The sequence below is a fragment of the Leptonotus elevatus genome, chromosome 18 (assembly GCF_054856555.1).
Source record: "Leptonotus elevatus isolate MCC_2025b chromosome 18, RoL_Lele_1.0, whole genome shotgun sequence".
Taxonomy (NCBI): Eukaryota; Metazoa; Chordata; class Actinopteri; order Syngnathiformes; family Syngnathidae; genus Leptonotus; species Leptonotus elevatus.
In genome coordinates this window covers 8,464,992-8,486,081 of record NC_141256.1, presented here as the reverse complement: position 1 = coordinate 8,486,081, position 21,090 = coordinate 8,464,992, and the positions used below count along the sequence as shown (strand labels likewise).

The 21,090-nt window shown below is 41.3% G+C and overlaps 1 protein-coding gene across 2 annotated transcripts in view; it reads left to right on the top strand.

Moving 5' to 3' along the window:
* Positions 1–193: 193 nt before the first annotated feature.
* Positions 194–21,090, top strand: part of eva1aa (eva-1 homolog A, regulator of programmed cell death a) — a 66,318-nt gene continuing 45,421 nt past the window's right edge. The window contains exons 1-3 of one of the 2 annotated variants that reach the window (XM_086061146.1): positions 194–569; positions 18,704–18,924; positions 19,733–19,856. In XM_086061146.1, coding sequence (XP_085917272.1) covers positions 461–569; positions 18,704–18,924; positions 19,733–19,856 — 454 coding nt within the window. In that variant the 5' untranslated portion in view covers positions 194–460. Of the gene's footprint in view, positions 570–15,489; positions 15,552–18,703; positions 18,925–19,732; positions 19,857–21,090 lie in introns of those variants that run through there. The other variant, XM_086061147.1, reaches the window with a different exon arrangement.

Here is a 21,090-nt window from a genome sequence, read left to right as displayed (position 1 = left end):
GAAGTCTATAGATAGAAAAATAAGTTATTCCTAAGCATATTGTGATGGGGCAACTTTTTACTATTATATTTACATCAAAGCAGTATCCTAAAGAAATCTGATCCTGGCAACAGCACAGTTCTGTCCAATTGGGTCTGCAGGTGTCAGGAAACATGCAGAGGGGGGCGACAGTCCTCCAGGTGGGCTGCCTCCACCACCACCACCACAACTCTGAGTTCAAAGAAGAGAAGAGAAGAAAAAAAAGCGTGCAGCTGCAGCCTGGAGGAGGAAGAAGTCGAAGAAGAGAAGAGCCTCCATCCCGGTCCCGCGAGCGTGTTTGGGTGGGGGACATTGAACGTCTCATGTCCGCCTCTCGGACCCATCTCGTCCGCGTTGCTACTGCTGCTGCTGTTGCCTCTTCTCCCGATGTGGACTTTTTGGTGCCAAGCGGGATCTCACATGCACCTTTGAGGCTTCAAGGATGTTCCACCTCGATGGGACTCTGTCAGCCGTCACTTATGCGCTCCTGTTGGGAATAACGCTTCTGGCCGTCGTCTGCGATCTCTCCAAGGGCTCATCGGACTTCTCAGGTCAGTTGCGTCTTTATTGCGATTTAAAAAACAACAACAACAACAACAAAAACACACAATTGACTCGTTTTTCAGAGGCAACAACAACGCGACATGTGCGCGCACTTGCTTTTTTTTTATGCTGCGCAACAGTTTGGGTCTACATGTGCACCATCAGTAAACTTTTATTCGGTTCGATTCGAGATTGCAACCAGCTGTAAGCACGCACACGCTCGTTTGTTGTATAATATGTACTAAACACGTGGATAAATATTATTGCACTTTTCTTTTTACAAATCTAGCACATAAATAAAATAAAGCATTTCCTCCCCCTTCCCAGTTGATGCGTTATATAATACACAATTCATGTTTAATCTTAAATCTTTTCAGCTCAGGACCAATAGAAGAAAAGTATTTGTGTTGTTGTTACATTAGGTCCAGAAGTTTGGCCTATATGGTTGAAGTAAATCAATTATGATTTGGTTGAAGTGTAAACTTCAGCTTTGCATGTCCTGGTCGTCCTCCAGCTTCCTCCCACATCTTCAAAACATGCATATTAGGTTCATGAATGTGTGTGAATGGTAGTGAAAGTATTGACGAAAATGGTGCTCTGTTGGACTAAGATCGTGACAGTGATTTGCCTTTTTAAGAATATGCTATTCCTTCTCAAAATTTTCAGCGGCTAAACTTTACTCGGACGGACAGTTTACACTGACCTTTCACTAGTTTTGGGCCCTGAGCCCTAATTTGGAAAAGGCTGAAACTTGCACTTGATTCTTACGAAGATGTTTTGGATAATTGCTTCCAACTTTTTGGAAACAGTTGGGGAAGGCAATTTCCTGTTGCGATGTTGAATGTAAGGTGCATAAAGACATAGAAAACAACACCGTATGTGTTGTAATGTACTTTATGGATGTGTTGCATAGTGTTTAGTGTTAAAATAAGTACACATTTTGTTGGAAGAAACTGCACATTTGACTGAATTCTGGTCAGATTTGATATAACTCAATTACTAACATTAGGCAGGTATCCATTTGGTAACATTTTAGTCATACTAAGCTTTTTATGTTTCCTAGGAGTCTGTAAACAGTTGAACAAGGTGCCTAAAAAGATTAGGTTTGTTATGAGTCTACAGAGATGGGAAAACCCGCCGTTACATTAGCCCGTCATTGACGGATGGCCACCTTTCGGCGAGTGCTTTATGGCGCGAAGCCTCGAAAAAATACACAGGCTGTTACGTCTGTCAAACTGGGTCAGCACAGGCGGTCTTTCTCAGTCCGTATTTTTACGAGGCTTGCTAGCCGAAAGGTGGGCATTCATCAATGACGGGCCGATATAACGACGGTTTTGCCCACTTCTGGAGATTACTAATGCTAGAATGCACTTATCGAGGTCGTCTGCCTTGTTTTTTTTTTGTTTACTTGCAATTGGAAGGCTTTGACTTGGAACCTTGTGTCTTAAATGTACAATGAACCCCACCCAGTGAAGTGCAACACAGACCCTACTATCTACGCAGATAAACGACGACAACATTTGGTTTGTGTTACTTGATGGAACTGTTACCTAGATAAGGTCCTGACCTTTTCTAGATTTACAGACAAGAAAGCAAACAATACCACAGTGTAACGTGCTGAGATGGCAAATCCAGGTCCAGGAAGTAAAAGCCCTGCCACAGTTTGGCTTTAGCCCCTGGTGCTAGCTAGCTAGCTAGCTACTAGCTCCCTAGCAGGTAAACAAGCACCACGGGAGCAAGCTAGGGAGCTAGCTAACTAGCACCCGAGGCTAAAGCTAAAGGTTTTTACTTTCTGGACCTGGATTTGCCACCTCTGGTAACGTGTGTATGAACATTCTTTAGCTTTGAGTTGTCTGTCAAAGTCAACGAGCCAGGTCATTTAAGTGCATAAAACCTGCCAACTACCTTAGAGCTACAGTTAGTGCGCAATGGCCTGACGGAATCTGTGTGCTTTTATGTCTCAAGAAAGCTTGGTGTATGAAATGGAGGAGGCAAACTTAACTAATGAGGCTCTGTGTTGTGTTAGCGGCGATTGCTGAGCTCAAGGCATGCCTGTAGGTTTTGTTTATTGTGTCATAAAACAGGAAGGCGGATTTGTGTTGGTGTTAATTGGCCCCTAATGGCTCTAATGGTCGGAAAGTGCACTGCTAAGGAGCACCTCCGTGTCACATGCCGCGTCTGCGTACTGTATGGTCGCATGCGCTTTCATGTCAGGCTGTAACGCAAAGCTGTTAACAAGCCTTCTGTGATTGTTTAGGTTGTCGTTTTTTTGCCGCCACTAAGGCGATCGTCTGAATCAAGTGGAAGTTAAATTGAGTAAGAAGGAGAAAGTGTTTCAGATCCGCTGATTACAGATTTCCACTTGGAGTTGGTTTACCAGTAGAACGGCTCAGACGCGATTATTCCAAACCTCTGTCATAGTCCGGAGGTAATGAATTGAAATCGCAGCTTTGGCGGAACGTGTTCTGCAATGGCCCATTGTTTACCTTGTCAGTTACACACTTACGAGGCTTGCTCGCTCCTAATCCCCAACTTTATCTTCAGCTCGCTAAACTTTTAGACTTTACATTGCAATGCGATCTGCTCCCTGGCGCCCCGTGGAACACACTTCACGCGGGAATTGCGGAGTCAGCATCTTTAGTTTGTGAATGGAGATAAAGGGGACATTCCCGGCACTGCTCGAGGACAATGACGTCCCTTAGTGCTCACATTCTTGACCAGCTGCAGTATCCCTGGAGACCGAGCGGTGCAGTGACTGACAGGTGCGAGCAGACATGGCAGCTCCAACATGTGGACGTCGGATCAATCGCACACTTGGGTCAGTGGCGGTGAACAGTCCGGTGTCGGGTCTATCTCCAAATGAGGCTGTCTATGATGATTTGGCTTTTATTGTGACGATCCATCCATCCGTCATTTACTTTCCGTTGAGAACATCTTATTGGATTGGCTTGGATTTCACACTTTTTTCGGACCACGCCATATTGTCGCTGAACCTGAGATCAGTGTTTCTGTGATACGTCCAAAAGCCTCCAGTGAAGGCTGTTTCTTTACTCTTGTCTTTTTTCACAAAACTCATTTGACCCCTGTCAATGGGATGTGAAGCTTTTTGGGGGGCAGAGGGGTTAACTGAGGTCAGTGCATAGTAACTGTGAACGTGGTTCAAGGCGGCTGTGTATCTTGGTTTTTGTCACATCCCCCCCACAGAACCTCAGCTAACAGACACATGAGAAATAGCCATAGAAATTGTTAATATTAATTCATGTGGATTAGCTACCAATTAGTGTTAAGAAAAGATTGTTGTGAATTTTTCAGTTGGATGGATCTTTGATCTTTTTTGGGCGGCAACCCCCAGTCAAATGTCGAATGCTATCACTAATGGAATATACAGTAATGTCATTGTTCTGAATGTCATTAGATTGATGAAAGAATATAAATATGATTCTAAAGATACGCTATTTGTAGTTAATAAACAACCATTTCTGGATCAAGGACAATTTGTAGTATTTTGCATTAAGATAACATTCAAATGACTCTGACCTCCAAATACAGTACAATGCAATTTGCTGCAATATGCATGCCAAGCCACTAGTTGGCGATGTAAGCTTATAAAGACACACACATATTGCAACTGCTTCTCCTTGTGGGCCTAATGGTATAAGCATTTTTTGAGTACCCTTTGTTGACATATGTATTGGTTCGGAAATTGATTAGATTTGATCGATGTAGATCTCCAGCAACTTGAGCAACACAAATCCAAACGTGTTGTGGTCCTCCGTTATAAATTTTATTGGGAATCACCTGCTTGTCAACTCTGTTTATCCTAGATTTGACATTTTTACCACCATTTTCATAAAATTGCACTTCAGAACTCCATTTCAGACTCCGAAATTGCGTTCTTGTAGTAAACAAATCAATTATTTCCTGTTTTCAGTTGAAAATGTTGCACAATTTGCCATTGTAATCTGCTCTGATTTGTGTTAGTGCTATAGGATGTGTGTTAACCCTGTGTGTGTGCGTGTGTGTGTGCCAGGTGAGCTCCATCTAAACAAATAGAGCCTGTGACTTGTTTTGTCTACCTCACTGTTGGCAGACAGCGAGGGGCTGACAAGACCAACACACAGAGGGGATGCCTCTCTCCCCACAGCATAGTTGACTTCTTGGGAAGTTCCAGACGTAAGAAGATGACATCATTGTTGTCTTGCCTTATCAGAGCAGAAACAACAAAGCTACATAAAAGACAGCTCGCGGACATGCAGGCTTTTATTTTTGAACCAAAACTGGTTTTGAATCTGTTTGGAGACCTTGTGTCCATTATGTAGACGACTATTAAATTTAAGGATGCATACTTTGTAAGTAAGGTTTGGATTACATGAAAGTCCAGACACCAAAATAGTTGTTATGCTTGTAGTTCGTGCAACAAATAATAGTCTTGAAAGGGTTCCTCCCTGTTAAGCACACATGAATACAATAAAGCACACATTACACCTTTGTGAGTGACAACACGCTATTGAATTGAAAGGCGGAGCCAACTGGAAGCGATATTTTTCTTTTATTTATTCTAAGTCATCTATACACCGTGATTAAACCATTGACTGTAATGTATATGGTTCCGCTTGTCTTTAAAAAAAAAAAAGGTGTAATCTGCCTTCAAAACACTTTAAGGGAGATTCCTGAGCGAAAAGGCAAAGCATGTGAAAAGCGACGTGTTGACATGATTAATGTGGAAATATGTTCAACGTGGACGTGCCTCAAAGCTTTGTGTCAACCAAGTCAAGTCTGGGCACACAAGCCATATTAATGTGCGCCAATCAAAGTCACTCATTGTGCTGCTGTGTACGGTACTGTGTGTGTGGGATGAGAAAACATCCTGCCTGGCTGAGGTAATGCCACTTAAATCGAGTTTGTTGCTGCGGTGATGTTCAACGTTATTTGAAAACAGTTTTATTTTGAAGGATTTTCAATCTGTTTTTGTAAAATCATATTTGGTTGAAACATTGTTTAGGGGTCTGACATTTTAAAATAACATTTAAAAAAAACGACATTATCAATCACATAAACTGCTAACGATGGTAGTTGAACATACAGTAGTTTTGGTCTCTAATTCAGAAGTAGGCAAGGCCCCAAGTGGTTTGACGCTATCACAGTATTGCAGTTAGTTACAGCTTTAAAATGTATTATTTTGAAATGTTTTTTTACATAAAAAAATTATATTCAACATACTGTGTAGTTGCATTAGTGATGGCAAAAAGAAGATGAACAATTGAATTTACTCAATAAAACTCAATGTAGTTCAACAGTAAAAGTAAAATGAAAAGAAAAATGAGTGGCTACTGCTCTGCTTTTCTCTGCTTTCCGATCAGAGCGGGGGAAAAACTGATGTTAGCAGTGCCGGTTAGCTAATTATCTGCCTCAGAATATATATATATATATATATATATATAAAAATAAAAATAAATCCTAGAACATTTAGTAAGAGAACAATGGCTTACCTTTACTCCCGTGGTTGGTTTGACACAAACTAGTGCATAGACGTACGTCAAAACCAATGTAGATTAAGAACCCCTGTATAATACTGCAGAGTCCAGAACTAAGGCCTAGCAAGAGGGTAAGCTAACGTTAGCGCATGTGGCCTTGTATCATCAAAGGTTATTTATGAATCTACTTGGCCAACGAGTGCACAGTACTGGATTGCTTCAGCCATGTGTCATTGACTCCGCATTTTAGAAACCTTGGCTGACCAGGTACTTGAAATGGCAGACCATAGCAAATGGTAACACCCAAGTAGGTACCGTGCCGCGGAAGTTTGACGTGGTTAGCTGTTTAAAAGAGGCAAATTCTGAAGCAGAGTGTCTGTGGGTTGTAGCGCTTACACTTGTCCTCTCATGCAAGACCAACTTTGCGCAGTGCCAAGACAAACTGCGAGAAAGATTCTTGAGTGACACTCCAAGCAACATGCAGCCAAATTATCCTCATATTTTAACCATAAATGCAATAATTTAGGAACGTGCACATTTGAATGAATTAATTTTGCACACTGAACACCAAAATGTAATCAAATGGAATAGTTGTATCTTAATTAGAGAGGGTTTCCATATGTTGAGGACGAACCCGGTGGGCGTGTGCACCAGCAATTTTTCTCCACATGTCATCCCCACTTAAGTGTGCTGTTGAATTATGTCCTCGCGTTCTCAGACATGCTGTCGTGTCTTGGAGAATCTTAGCATGCTTTGATGGCTTCCCTCCCTCACCGTTTCATTTTCCGTCTTTCTCCCGGTTTCCTGGGAGCTGATTTATGTCTGCCCTACCTTCCCTTTTGATCCTTCCTTATATTTTTGTCAACCCCGTGAGCATTGCAAACTGAAGGAATATTGTAGTTTCTTGCAGTTTGATGAAAAGCTGGTGAGGTGGAGCGCAGGAGGGGGGCCAGTCTGAACAAGGAGGCTTTGTACAGCCCCCCAACTGCGTCGCCCTGACAGTCTGCATTACAACACGCTACAGCAGCTTGCTCTCCTAAGCAATGCTAATCTGTTGCTTTCTGGCCCCTCAGACCAGCTCAGGTGAGCAGCCTTTGGGAATTTTGCCACGTTTTCCGGGGCAAAACAAAAATGATGTGCACACCGTTACCTAAGCACCACAAAAACACTTTGGATACAACACTAATCGTGTTGGTTCACACTATCAGCATACGCAGCTTCTGTTCTGATGTTCTGTTCACCGATCCACAAGCTAAACATACAGTAGTTGATCATAGCGAGTGTAGTGGTTTAGATACATAGCTGACATTCAGGTAAGCTAGTTTGCCATGATCCTGACCAGGATAGTGACTGCACAAAATGTATGTGTGGAGGGTTAGCGCGTTAGACCCAAAGCTGGATAGGGTTAGGTAGCATAAACCCGCTAGCTAATAAACCAACCAACAAACAGTGATCCCTTGTTTTCTTGGCTTTACACAAAAGCTTTGCGTAAATCCGTTTGACATGTATTGCTAATTGTGTTAACAAACAAACAAGCAAACGCTTATTAGACAAGCAGCTCCAAATGACTGCCGTTTGGAATAGTCAGAACAAGAAGAGTAATTCATTGGCAACAAATCAAGAAGTATTATCAAGAGATGTAATGGGATTTTCAGGTCTTTCAATTGATATGATTCTTGTGGTCTGTGTCTCTACTGAGTGAATGTTTATCATATGTCTGGCCAAAGATACATGTCCAGAGAAAGCAGCCCAAACAAACCAAGCAAGCATGGCTCTTTAAATGACCACCAGCAGGTCGTCTTTGACAATTGGTCTGGTCCTTCCTGGCGACCCGTGTGGGTTTGTTGGAAGTCGATCTGCTGGCTAAGTCCCACTGGGCGTGCTTGCAGATGGCTTTTCTCTCCCTCGGCCACTCCGGGGTTGTTCTGTTGCTTGTTTCCACAGAGCAGCTCCTATGTTAAGCGTGTTAATTCCCCTCAAAGCTTCTCCGTTCAGCTCCCACCCACTTGCACCTTTTTATTTAAGGAAATACCTCCCTCTTCATGGTGCATTCTTGGACCGTAAAACCAGGAATGTCACACTCGAGGGACTCACCACTACTACATTTAACGCAATACAGGTGGATCCTAGTTTTTCCAAGATACAACTGTTAGTTGAAAAGCATGTGACGTTGTTTTTCTTCTTACTTTCTTAAGACGTCTGATTGGCCAATTAGACATTGGATGTTACAGTGGTCACCTGTTGGTTTGTCCTATGCAAACCTTTGTTGAGTGAGATTGTACTATACAGATTATGGCACAAACCCTTCTTACAAATGGGATTGGACTGAATGATTTATTGATTGCTAGGAATTTGGTGAATTATGGAACTACCTCTTCTTTCCTGATATATTTCTGGTACGTCTTGGAACTGCACATCATTCAAAACACAAATCAAAGATGATCATTCTTTGACCTCGACTTTGTCCAGCCTTAGGCATTACACAACTCCACCAACTGTTGCGTGAGTCCATCCTTGTGAAGACGATGAGTCTGCCTGATGAAGGATCCATCTGTTGTTCACTTAGTGACAATAAAGAGACACAGATGCATCTGTCTGGTGTCTGCCGGGGCTGCCAGCGTTGAGGTCGTCTGGCATCCACGCAGCTCTCACGAGTCATAAAAGTGACCATTAAAATGACAAATCTCACCTTTTCTTGCACTTAAGCTCCATTTCTCTCGGCGTCTCATCCCATCGTCAAATGTGGTTGAGTCTGTGGGCGGCTGGGCACGCCCCTTCCCCCACATTACACTTTCACCCCCTTATCCTCTTTCACCAGTGATAAGGACCCTCACAACGGACATGCACAGAGTAAAAGTGTCCTCTTGCAGAGCGTCCTTTGACCTGAAAGGGTCATAAAGAGAGGCACGCGCTAAAGGAGGTCGCGGGAGGCCACGGATGCGACCCGAGTTTGGTTTTCGGATACTCCCCAGGGAAGAAGCGTCTTCTATCCAACTGTCTCTTTTCCTGGCAGATGTTCTGTACCCAGTATCACCCCCGAGGATGAGCTTAGACAACAGAAGTGGTTCTCTCTTTATTGTGACCTCGGTCTTGTTGCCAACGTGACTTGGGTGGCCTCTATTGTCAGGACACAAGCTGTATTGATCGAAGTGAAGGAAAGAAGACACATTGAGCATTCAAGTTCTCCGTCAGAGAATGACGCCTTCACTCTGCCTGACATGTGTTTGGCACTTCATCAGTTCCGAGTATTCAATGCTGTGCTTTGGCATTCATAGATAGATAGACAGACAGACAGACAGACAGCTTGTGGAAACCAAAACCAAGTTGCCATTGACTACCTTTTTCTTCTTCTTCTTCTTCATCATCTTCTTTTTCTTCTTCTTCTTCAGCAACTACCGCCAGAAATACGGAAGGGGAAGATGGTAGCCGTGGCAACTTTGGTTTTGGTTTTGGTTTCCACAGCAGCGGCAATTTCTGACTGGTCTTACTTAGAAGGAAGACAAATAGCAAGAAATCCCGCAATAAAGTGAAGCCAGGATAACTGAACCGTGAAGTAACGACGTATACTGTTGCCGTCCATCCTCCATCAACCAGGAAACAGCTTGCTAAAGAAAAAATATGGTTAAAGAAAACTTTTTTTCCCCCCGGCAGAACTCGACTAAATTCCGGTGGTTTACCGGATTATACAAGAGTCCCCATAGTGGGAATGGAACATTCCACATCATAGTCTTCAATGAACTAAGAATTAGCCAAACAAACAAAAATAAGGAACTGCACTACATTTTTATTGAACTTTCCTGTCTAAATCCCTGTAGTTTTACAACTGTAATGTGGTGTCTTTAAAACCTAAGGCCTAGACTGGATGTTAGGTAGTGTTTGTCTGTGTATGTGGGAGCGCGTAGGAGTTCCAATGATAAGCCATCTGAGGCAGGAGGAAAGGATGTGGCAATCAGAGTGTTTTGTGTTTGCATCTCTGGGTTGGATTACTCCAGCTGCTCTGGCTCCGCTCTTCGCCTGTCGGGGGTTGGAAGACGTTGCTCGCTGTGCCATTCGAATTAAGGAGACCATAATCAGTGGATATTGATAACACCCAGTGAGCCAAGCCCTAAGGTTGTTTGGGAACAGAAAAAAAACATAAGACGGGACGTGTTGGAACAGCATCAGCATACGTCTGCGGATTTGCAATTACACAATTGTAGTGAATGAAGGAATCCAAATGTTGTTTTAGATTTGCTTGGCTTTCCGGCTGTCATAGGAATTGGAACCTACCACAATGTATCTCCATTCATCACAGGGAATTAGACTTTAAACCATGTTTTTGGATTGCTCCCCACCTAAGTCTTAGCGCAAACTGTGAAACGTATTTTAAGTCCGTTTCCTGCAGAGAAGGCTGGCAGGTCTTTGTTGGTTCTGGCGAACAGGATCTGTGGTCCTCAGTTGTTTTTTTGACCCAAAGTCCAAGAGCAAGACCATTGCTGAGGTGAAATTCAGGGGTAAACCCCCCTCAGCTGACACTCCCACGTTTAAGTATGGCTACTGAATGTGCGTACACACAATTGAATCCGAATGAGATCTCACCCAGTAATGCTGTCAACACCCCCACGTGGGCCCCAGTCACACTTAACTGTTTGTCCTTTAGCTCTATATGACCACTATGCACTGTGACCGAAGTGATTGGAAGGCTTTGACTCTCTCGTATGAGCTGGTTTTGCGAACGGCAGAAAAATAATGCTGGCTGTAGCTTTACGTAGTTACTATAATGAGAATAGAAAATTTGCATTGATTTCAGGTTGGGTCATAGGTTACTTGAAGTGTTATGGTCTTGTGTTATGTTGTCCCTTATGATGATGAGGTATTTGTCATTTGTCTTATTTTGTTAAGTCATTTTTATCTTGTAGTTGCTATACACTCTAGAAAGAGTTGGGTCAAAAATGGACCGATCCTCTACTTATATACCGGTTATCTTCTTTCTCATACTGTTGACATTTTCACATCATAAAATCAAGAAACCCAACAATTGACTGAGCTTAGAAAGTCACAGGACAACGTGGACGTCCATGTAAATATGTTGATGGGTTCATGGATCAAACAGCTGCTGTGAATTTCCTGAAACATTGAACAATTGGACATTAAAAAAAAAAAGTTTATAGAAGGTCAAATTAAGTTCACCCTGTAAGGGTTTTAGATTAATCCTGATATTTCACGCAAAAGCCGAATATCCCTTACTGGTAAATATTTCACATGCTGTGTAACATTTCCAGCTGATGATTTTGATTCTTTCCAGTGCGCAGCATTCTTAGCAGACTTTACTATCTACATCACATTCATTCCGTCACCCTGTTCCAAAATAACAAGCTAATGCATGTTTCCATAGATGCGTGTCGACAATCTCAGGTGGTTTCACGCAAGACTCAGTGCACCACTTGAAAGAACTTGCCGTAAGGTACCCATTTACTCTCCTTAAGTAGTTTAAAAAGTAATCCAACCCTGACTCGATGTCAAGTTTAACTGCCTCTGCCTTTTTCCGCCGCCTACTGTAAAAGAGGGAAGAAAAGTAAGATAATCCGAAATGTAATCAGAAAGGCCAATGGAATGCAGCGAAGTTTAAGAATGCTTTTTTTTTTTTTTGTCCAGGTACAATCAGTTATGTCTGAGTAGTGAAAAAATATTTGCCGCGTAGTCTTGCGCTGCGGTATGTGTGAATGTTTTGGGTCTTTAGCATGTCAGCACACCTTATGGCCGTGCCTCATTCAGTTCGTTTATCACTCATTCACGTCTTTAAAAGGTAAGCCGAGAAGTCCCACCGCGTATGATTTAAAAGCAGAAAGGGTTGGAGTTGTTTTATCTTCGTGTCACGGCTGCGCCTCCCGGGGCCTCGATACGGCCTCTGCGGTCTGCGCGGAGAAGTAATTAGTACAGGAGCTAAAGCCGCCAGCTTTGGCCTTTGGACCTCTGCTGCCACATCCTGCAAACCGCGGCCTGCCTCGCTCAGAAGGATGGAAGATCTTTATCGCTGAACTCCAACTTTTTAAAGCCGATTTTAAACGACAAAACACTTGATGATGGAACCACCCCCCCTCCCCCCCGCTCTTTATATTCATCTCCCGCTCTCACCTCTTCATCGTCTCTCATGTTGCCTCGGCACTCGTCGGTAATCACCACTTGAAGGGAATTCCTTCTGCAGCAACAAGCCTGCAGCTCTGCTTTTCGTAAACATTTGATGGTTTTGACAGCTATAATTTGCTTAAAATAACACCAATAAAGCCATGAAGCTGTAAATGCTTAAAAAGCTAATGTAGCGAGATGAAAAGCAATACAGGCCTTTGATTTTGTGGTTTTAAGGAATTTTGTGTTTGCCGGAATGCGATTTGAGGTCTTGTTACAAATATATAATTATTACACAGCACGGTGTCTATTTAAAGACGTTGGACTCCCGTTCATGCAGTGTGGACTTGGGCTAAACGATTTAGCAAAATAATTTAATTGTGATTTTTATTCTGATTGTGATTTAATATGCAAATATTTTTTCAAGGTCCTCTTCCGAAGTATTTTCCAACAAACACAAGCAATAAATGATTCTATATTACAATAAACTATGTATTATCGATTAAGCTAGTAGTAGCTTTGCCCAAATAACTAGACTGCGATTGGTGTAGAGATAGACCGCAGTTTTTTTTTCAGGGCCGATACCGATGTCCATTATTAGTAGTGAAGGAGGCTGATAACCGATATTTGGAGCCGATGTTCATTTTCAGTAAAAAAAAAAAAAAAGTGGCGGGGAGAAAAAAATACAAATTACAATCTTGACTTGGCTTAAAGCATGTTTATTGAACAATTTTTCAGACTTTTCGAAATGTAGATTTGAGACAAAATCCATTTTTTTCTAGCAAAATGTTCAGAGAGCTCCTAGGGTTATCAGTATGTCTTAAAAAATTAAATGGAAACTTAAACAATAACTTAGCTCTCTTAAAGTTTCACATTTCAGAAGGTTCAGAAGGGAATCACAATAGTTTCCTAATATACCGATAACTAAAGTCAAGAGTGCCAGTTTTATAACCTGTCAAATCGACTTCAATGCGCTCATTCCTCAGAGCCAGCCAATAAAAGCAAATGACATCTTTGAAAAGATTGAGAAAGCCTTGAGCAGAACATATTCTCCAGCTGCACGGCCTCTGGAGTTAAATCACCGCCACTCCCCTCGTCCTCCTGCCACCTGTCAGAAATATTCCGTATGGCACGCTTCCGAATGTTTATTTTGACGTATATTTTACTTCCTCTCAGTCTGGTCTTAAATTAGAGGGGAGATTTTTTTGCAGATTCTTAGCATTTAAAAAAAAAAATCCAAAATGATATCATCATAAGGTATATATTTGTAGTTATGTAGTTGTTCACATAGTTGACTCATGTTCTTGTCTCACACCCAATATGCTAATAGTTGAAGTTGCAATTATATTCCAACAATGCTCTCAACAGTTAACCATTAACTGCCTTGTTCAAACAAAAAACAAAGGCTGAGGCTCCGAGCTCAACCCCTTCATTCACATTCAAATAACAAGCCTTCTGTCGCTAAATCATAAAGTTACCCTAAGCCTTACCGAACCTTGGCGAGAAATACGTCGGCATGCCCCGAGGGTGGGATGTGAAAGCGGATGAGCGATAGTCCCATTTCTGAAAACTCCAAAGGTACAAAACATGTGAGGATGCCCAGGTAGTGAGCCGTCATGTTAGCAATGCGAGCCCGAAGGAATTTAGACGTCAATTTCAGGCGAGAGCGGAGGACAAAAACATTGATGAAATTGAATGGAGTAATCTGCTTTTGTGTTCTTCTTAACAATAAGATTATTAATATATCAATCGCCTTTTTTGTTGTCAAATTGTTTTTATTAATTTGAACAAGGCCCCCCTGGCACATTCATTGGCGTTTATGGAAGTACAAGAGCAGTGATGTTTAAATTTGTTTTGTTTCAAATTTTTTAAGCAAATTTACTGAAAAAGCGCAAATCGGACATGCGATTTATGCCTGTTTCCATCTGTTTCTTTTTTTGCGAATATTGAGAGGGGACTCCGCCACTCTAGGTGGCGGTATATACCATAGAAAAGTGATACTTTAAAAGAAGAAGAAAAACGACTGCGCCGTGCAATGATGTTTAGTGAGTTTACGAGTTTGCTTTTGTAATTCTGTTTTCCATCTAAAATTGCATTAATATTTGCTTCTTTAATTAATTCCAAAAATGATTTAGTTTCGTCCCCCCAAACATACCTAACTTTATTGTCCACCATTGCTTTGTGACGACAAACCTACGTGTGACTTAATATCCGGTCAAAACGTGTGACGTGTATCCGGTCTTGCCAGCGTTTATTAGAAAAAACAATTTTCATAGCCAAAATTCGCATTTTCCTTTTTTTGATACGCTTCAAAATTCACCCCCTCAAAGCGTAAAAACATTTTTGCGTTTCCTTTCAGTTTTATTTTTCGCATTTCTTGAAAATTCGAATAAAAATGGTTGGATGGAAACCCCACCAAAGTCACTAAATGAACCTTTACTCTTGTGACATGTTGAGACAGGTTTTTTTACGTTTAATGTGCATTGTCCTAAACAAAACACACACAAAAAAAAAGCTGGTGGGTGCTAGTTAGCCCCAATGACAACATGAGTAGCCCACAAGTATCTTCTAAAAATAGCTCACCAATGATGGGACACTGTGACTTGAGATTAAATAGAAGAAGAATGATAACATTTATATATTTAAAATGAACTTGAAACATGTTTCTTCTAAATAATACTTGTTAATAAATAATATTCCATACAAAAACGAGGTAATTTTAGAACTGTAATTTTAATTCTGTGATGCTGCAAATTTTTTGCTGACGGTTATCATAACGTCAGATTGATTTTTATGATTTCATTAATAAAGAATGACCAGATACACTTTGTTGTACATTTGCGTTGACTTGCAATAAGGTCCCAGGGAGGAAATTCTCTTCCAACGGCAATCCTTTTCTGGCGTGTCATGTTGACACAACACACTTAGCCGGCACTAATCTCCATCATACGTGGCCCTCCTTCTATTGCAGGGTCAAGATTTTAGGGTCATCACATGATGCCTTTCCAAGAGATTACAGCTAAAACTTCAATATGACAGTTCGTTGTTTCACATGAGCGGATTTCTCCTTTCGCCCAAATAAAACCTGCTGCAGCTTTTGAGTTCAATTCAAGTAAAAAACTTTGCAAAGAATCCTGACTGCCTTTCTAATGGGCAACTCCACAAACCAGCAGACACAATAGAGCGGCGCTTTTGTGTAAGAGAAAGGCCAGTGCGCTAGTTAAGGAAGGCTCGCCGTCAAAAGAAAAGGGGAGGAGAGACTTCTGGGTGTTCTTCGAGCATTGTTCAAGCATTCTTGCCTCTGAGGGACACCTGTCATTGGCTAGCTGGTTTACACAGGTGCCTTCAAGGGAGCGTCAGTCAACAGGTAGCAACGAGGGAACAATGATGAAGAGATGCATAGAAATGAAGGTATGAGGAAAAATCATGTGCTCGCTTTTTAATCGTACTTTTGTGGGTGGAGGAATGTGTCAGTGGTGGCCACGCCTACGCCACACACTTCCAATCATTTACAGTCGTATCATTTGAAACCCTTCTTACACTCGCCCGTTCCCATGGTTTCACTGCTGTCGCCAAAGCTCGGCAGAAACCTCGTGGGCCCTTTGGGCACTGGCGCATGGCCCAGAATGAGCACTAATGATCATTTGATTCCCGACAGTACACACCCACACACCCGTTAACAGCGAGCGGATAGTTTTCATCACACCATGTTGTTTTTGTTGATGTTTTCTATACTACACATTTGGACGCACAGCTAGGAAGAGGACGACAAGTTGTTATTTTCCATTCTGCGCAGGCTGTTATCAGCACTGATTACATATTCACAAATATAGAGATGGTTCCTTGAGCTATTTTGTTGCCACTCCAAGTTGATGTTTACTGTCAAACTAATTATAAAACAAAAAGAGATTTACACTTTTTGTATTGTATTTAAAATGACCACAAAAATGGCCTTATGACAGCCCGTTTAGCTTAATGACAAACAATGCAAAACGCTTAAGCAGGCTAACAAATAGCATCGGTGTTTTGGTGAACATAAACTTGTTCGATACCACTTTTTTCAGACTGATACCAGTACAAATACCGAAACCACACTCTGAATAAAAACAGTTGGGTCAAAAATAACCCAACTATGGGTCAAAAATGGACTGGTCCTCTACTTGGGTCTATTTGACTCAACTTTGAGTCAAGAAATGGGTCTTTTAGTGTAAAACAACTCATAAATATTGGTCAGATCCTTTACTTGGGTCAAGAAATTGGGTCATTTTGTATGAAACAACCTAGAAATTTGGGTCAAATTGACCCATAAAATGGATTGGTCCTTTTTTTTATTATTATCCATAATTGGTTTACTTTTGAAGCAAATGTTTTTAGAGTGCACGTTCTGATGCCACTAGTACTTATGATACATAAAAAGTTCCCCTAAAGAAAAAAAATGCAGATAATTTTAAAGGAAGACCTATATACACCAATATAAAATTAATGGCATTTTTTTCTCCAATTTCTAGTTCTTGATCATAAAGCGGGCTGCCGAAGGTACCAATATTTTAAAACATGGCCTGATATCGGCCCGATACTGGTACCTGGTATCGGTCCTCTCCCATCCCTAGCGGAAAAATGACTAACATTACTGCAGCTTACTAAGTCAGTTGTGAAACTCTTCTTCAATTGTGTCTTTATGGCTGTAATATACTGCCCCCAGGTGGCCAAGGCACACACCAGAGGGAGCAGCAAAATGTCCATTGAATTGAAGCAAAAATGTGGCAAATAGGTTCATTCATTCTTTACAGTCTGTTTAATTATATCTATTTTTATTTTATTTTATTTATGTACTGTACCTCTATAGAGTTGCAGAGAAATGCATCTGTTGTTTTTTTTCACAAATCTGCCACCGGTGGAAATGTGTGACTCAACCCGCGGGGTTTAATAAGCATCCATATTTAGACGTGACCTTCCTTTCAAGGCCTTCCTCCCTGAAACTGTGACCATGGCGATAAAGGGGACAATGTGTTTTTTTTCTGCGTAAGCATACGAGTGTATGTGCTCGGAAACACCATTTCAATGTAATCTCCGCCGCCCAAGCAAAGACCAAAAAGAGGTAATTGAGTCACATACTGTGTCCACTTGATGCGTGTGCGCGCGCATGCCTGTTGACTCTTTGTAAATGTGTTTGCACAGCACTTCACCAGGAAGCTTGGACTCGGTTTGTAAGTTGTTTCTAGTTGTTTGCATTTGTGGAATAATTTTTTTTCTCATCATCAATTCCCAAGACACGATGAGCTGGCTACTGATTAACCGTACCGCTGACAATTATTCCTCTTTTGTGTCTTTTAATAGGGACTGAGCAGTATTTTTAATTTCTATTTTTTTTACCAGTTTGTTGTCATCACTGGCTGGAATGTTAATGGTCACTCTGTGGTGGGTTTGGTTCTTTTGCGAGTGGCAGTCTTCTTGTTGACTCTTAATGATGGAATAGAGCAAAGAAACCTGCACAAAATTAGCCAATTACCAAATCACACCCAAATTCATGTTAAATGTGACTCAGCACTTACCCACTCCTATTTAAAGTTTGTTTAACCACAAATAAAGTTCTTTATTTGGCTTATCCTGACTTGTTTGTAGCACATTTTAGAATATAAGCCATGGTTCGCAGAGAGCCACCATATAGCATCAAAGGGATCAGTCAGGAGAAAATTGTTTATTAAATATACCATGAGACAGGATTAAGCGTCATTGACAAAAAAGTAATCATGAAAATCTGTGGCGAAATGAGCAAGTTGTGTCTACATTTCAATGTCATTGCATTGCCTTTGATGGGAATGTTGCCCCTGCCAACATGGCCGCCACGTAGGCACGTCGATTAGCCGGGCTGCCTCAGCGCACTGGCATATCTGTGGTACCAGTCCAGAAGTTGGGGAAAATGGTCTTTATTTGTCTTAATTTCCAGAATCATGTGATGTTAAGGTAATAACTACAGAGTTTATCTTATTAGATTCATTTAAATGAATTGATTATGTTTATTAAAAATAAATAAATAAATACCTGCTGCATGTTTTTGTCTCACCATAGGGATGATGCTAACCACAGGCTAAACTTGAGCTAAATGCAGTTTGTGTTGGAGAGTTTCTTTGAAATATTACTAACGCTATTACACACAGAATTTTTGTTTCATAAGGTCAGTACGTGTTAAACCAAACGTTTAGCAAGTGAAATTGATTATCCACTGAATATCTGTTTGTCACTAGAGTGCTACTGCTAACTCGCTAGTGAAGCTAATCTTTAGCCAAATGCTGTTGTTGTTGCCTTTGCTTGCAGTCAACTTTCATTCCTCACTCATATTTATACCAAAAAGTAACTCTATTGTCCAAGATTCTTTGTGAGAGCAGTAAACAACGAACATTAAGATGATAAACAGCAGTAAAAGGTTAGCGGTTGGCTAATGTTACGTTTAGTCTTTATTTGAACACATTTTTAGGCCAAACAAAGCCTGCATTTCACATTTAAGTTATTGTTTAAAGCACAACATGTTTATTAACACTCGCTATTGCAACTTGACATCACAGGCTACTTGTCCAAAGTGTTAAAGAACTACACGGAGCAAGCCTGTGACGGAGAACTCCTGACTGTTCGCTGCCCGCCGCGCACCACCATCACCGTCCAATCGGCTTTTTACGGAAGGAAAGGCTCCTCCGACCTCCACCAGTGCCCTAAGAGCTACCAGGTCCCCCTTGGTTATTATGACGCTCGGGGGGATGAGTACTGCTCTGTGTCCACTGCACTACAGGTAATTAAATGAACATAAATATTCCTAATTAGCCTCATTTGTGTAAATCGTCCATACTTAACTTGAAAGAACTTGCCCTCCATTTTCAACTGTGGTCAAGGGTTAATTCATATTCGTAGGCCCGCTGATTACGTAACGCGTTTTCCGCTAAATTAAACTTCCTGAATAGGAGGCAGGCTTCTCTGTATTCTCGTGACACAAAGCGATTTCATGCGCCCTTTGCTTCAGCATCCGCTCTCAAATTAGGATGCGAGTGGAAGGACTGCATCGCAATACAAACACACACGCACGCAAACTGTCCGCCATTCAGTCAGCTGTGTGGTGTATTTTTAGTACCTTGTAGTGTTGAACACCAGTGTGTTGTTTCATAATAGCCTGGACCTTGATGAATGCCCACAGACAACAGTGCACATTGTCTTCAAGTGTAAAAGTGACCGGATTGCTGTGTGAAACCAGAGCCCTCCGACCTCTTTTGACCAGTTTTCTCTGGGTACTCCGGCTTCCTCCCACATGACAAAAACATTAACTGAAGACTACACAGTAAATGTGGTTATGAATAGTTGTTTGCTTATGGCGACCAGCTAATTTGAAGGTCACGTTAGACTATGTTGGGCTTAAGAAGGATGAAAACTGAGATGGAAAGAGATGAATGACTAGAGTAGACCCTTCCGGATTCTTTACTCCCTCCCACTGTGTTCTGATGGTTTTTCCAATCCTGTTTGAAGTGGTTTTAGGTTTGCTCGCTCCTCATTGTTAACCTACTGAAAGCGTGTTTTTTTGGTCCTCGCCCCCCTAACCCCCTGTTTAGAAAATGCTGGACGAGTGCCAAGACAGAAGGAGCTGTCAAGTTCTTGTCAACAGCCGCGTGTTTGGGATGGACCAGTGTCCTGGAAGCAGCAAATACCTCACAGTGAGGTACAAGTGCAGACCTAGTAAGTCCCTCACTGCATTGCATCTGCTCCTGATGCCTTCCACATATTTTTCCACACAAATAGCATACTTGTTGGCTTGCTTCATTGGGAGGTATTTTTCAGAAAACCTGGTAAAAAAAAAAAAGGCGTATAAAGCACTGGGGGAAACCCTGACTTGGGAAGCTATCATTAGGGCTGGGTATTGTTTCTAATTTCCTCAATCGATTCTATTTCAATTTTTTCCAATTTGATTCGATTCACTTTAGGGGTGTGAATTGCCTCGTACCTGGCGATTCGATCCGTATCACGATTCATAGGTCACGATTCAATTAGATACCGATTAATCATGATACGAATCTATAAGTCGATTACTGCGATTTTTTTTGTGGTTTTTTTTTCAAAAATTTGAAAATACTAATCAGTAGTGATAGACAAATAAAGCTTCATGAAACACTTGTGATATTGTTTGACTCCTCTAGATGGCACTCTTGGTTTAAATGGGCCAGCTAGCTAGCTAGCTAAACAGCTAACCACACAGACAAATTAAGCTTTATGAAGCACCTGTGATATTTTTTTACTCCTCTAGATGGCACTCATGGTTTAAAAGCTAACCTCAAGTGAGATGTTTTATTGAATATTTCCAACAAAAATGTATGTTTAAAAATCGATTTGGCCACATATTGAATCGATACGAGAATTGTGCACGGTAATATCGATTTGGCCACATATTGAATCGATACGAGAATTGTGCACGGTAATATCGCGATATATCGCCGAAACAATTTTTTTTAACACCCCTAATTCACTTCCATTCAATCTGATATTGATTAATTATGGAACAAAAATTATTAAATATCCAGGACATTATAAAAATTCTACAATATGGAACTTTTTCCCCCCAAATATATTTAAAGTAGCCATTTTATTTGACCATTTATGACTGAAATGTCTTCTAATTAATGGATTAACACCTTAGCTGTTCACAATGGGTACTCCTGCAAGCCTCTGGCCAATAGCATTCAGACTGGATTTGGGTTTTTATTTCCCGCGCTGTGTCTGCAGATGTGACATAATGTGCGCATCGTGTATGTGAAGAAGTGTATGTGCAGTTTCATTTTTATCAGCAGGTAGCAGTAGCGATTCGAAATGGAATAATCTACGTTCAGTAGCTTTAAAATAGCACTTAGGAACTTTTCAACCCTAATATATATTTTCATAACTCTAAAGGTCTTAAAACTAGTTGAATGGTAACTTT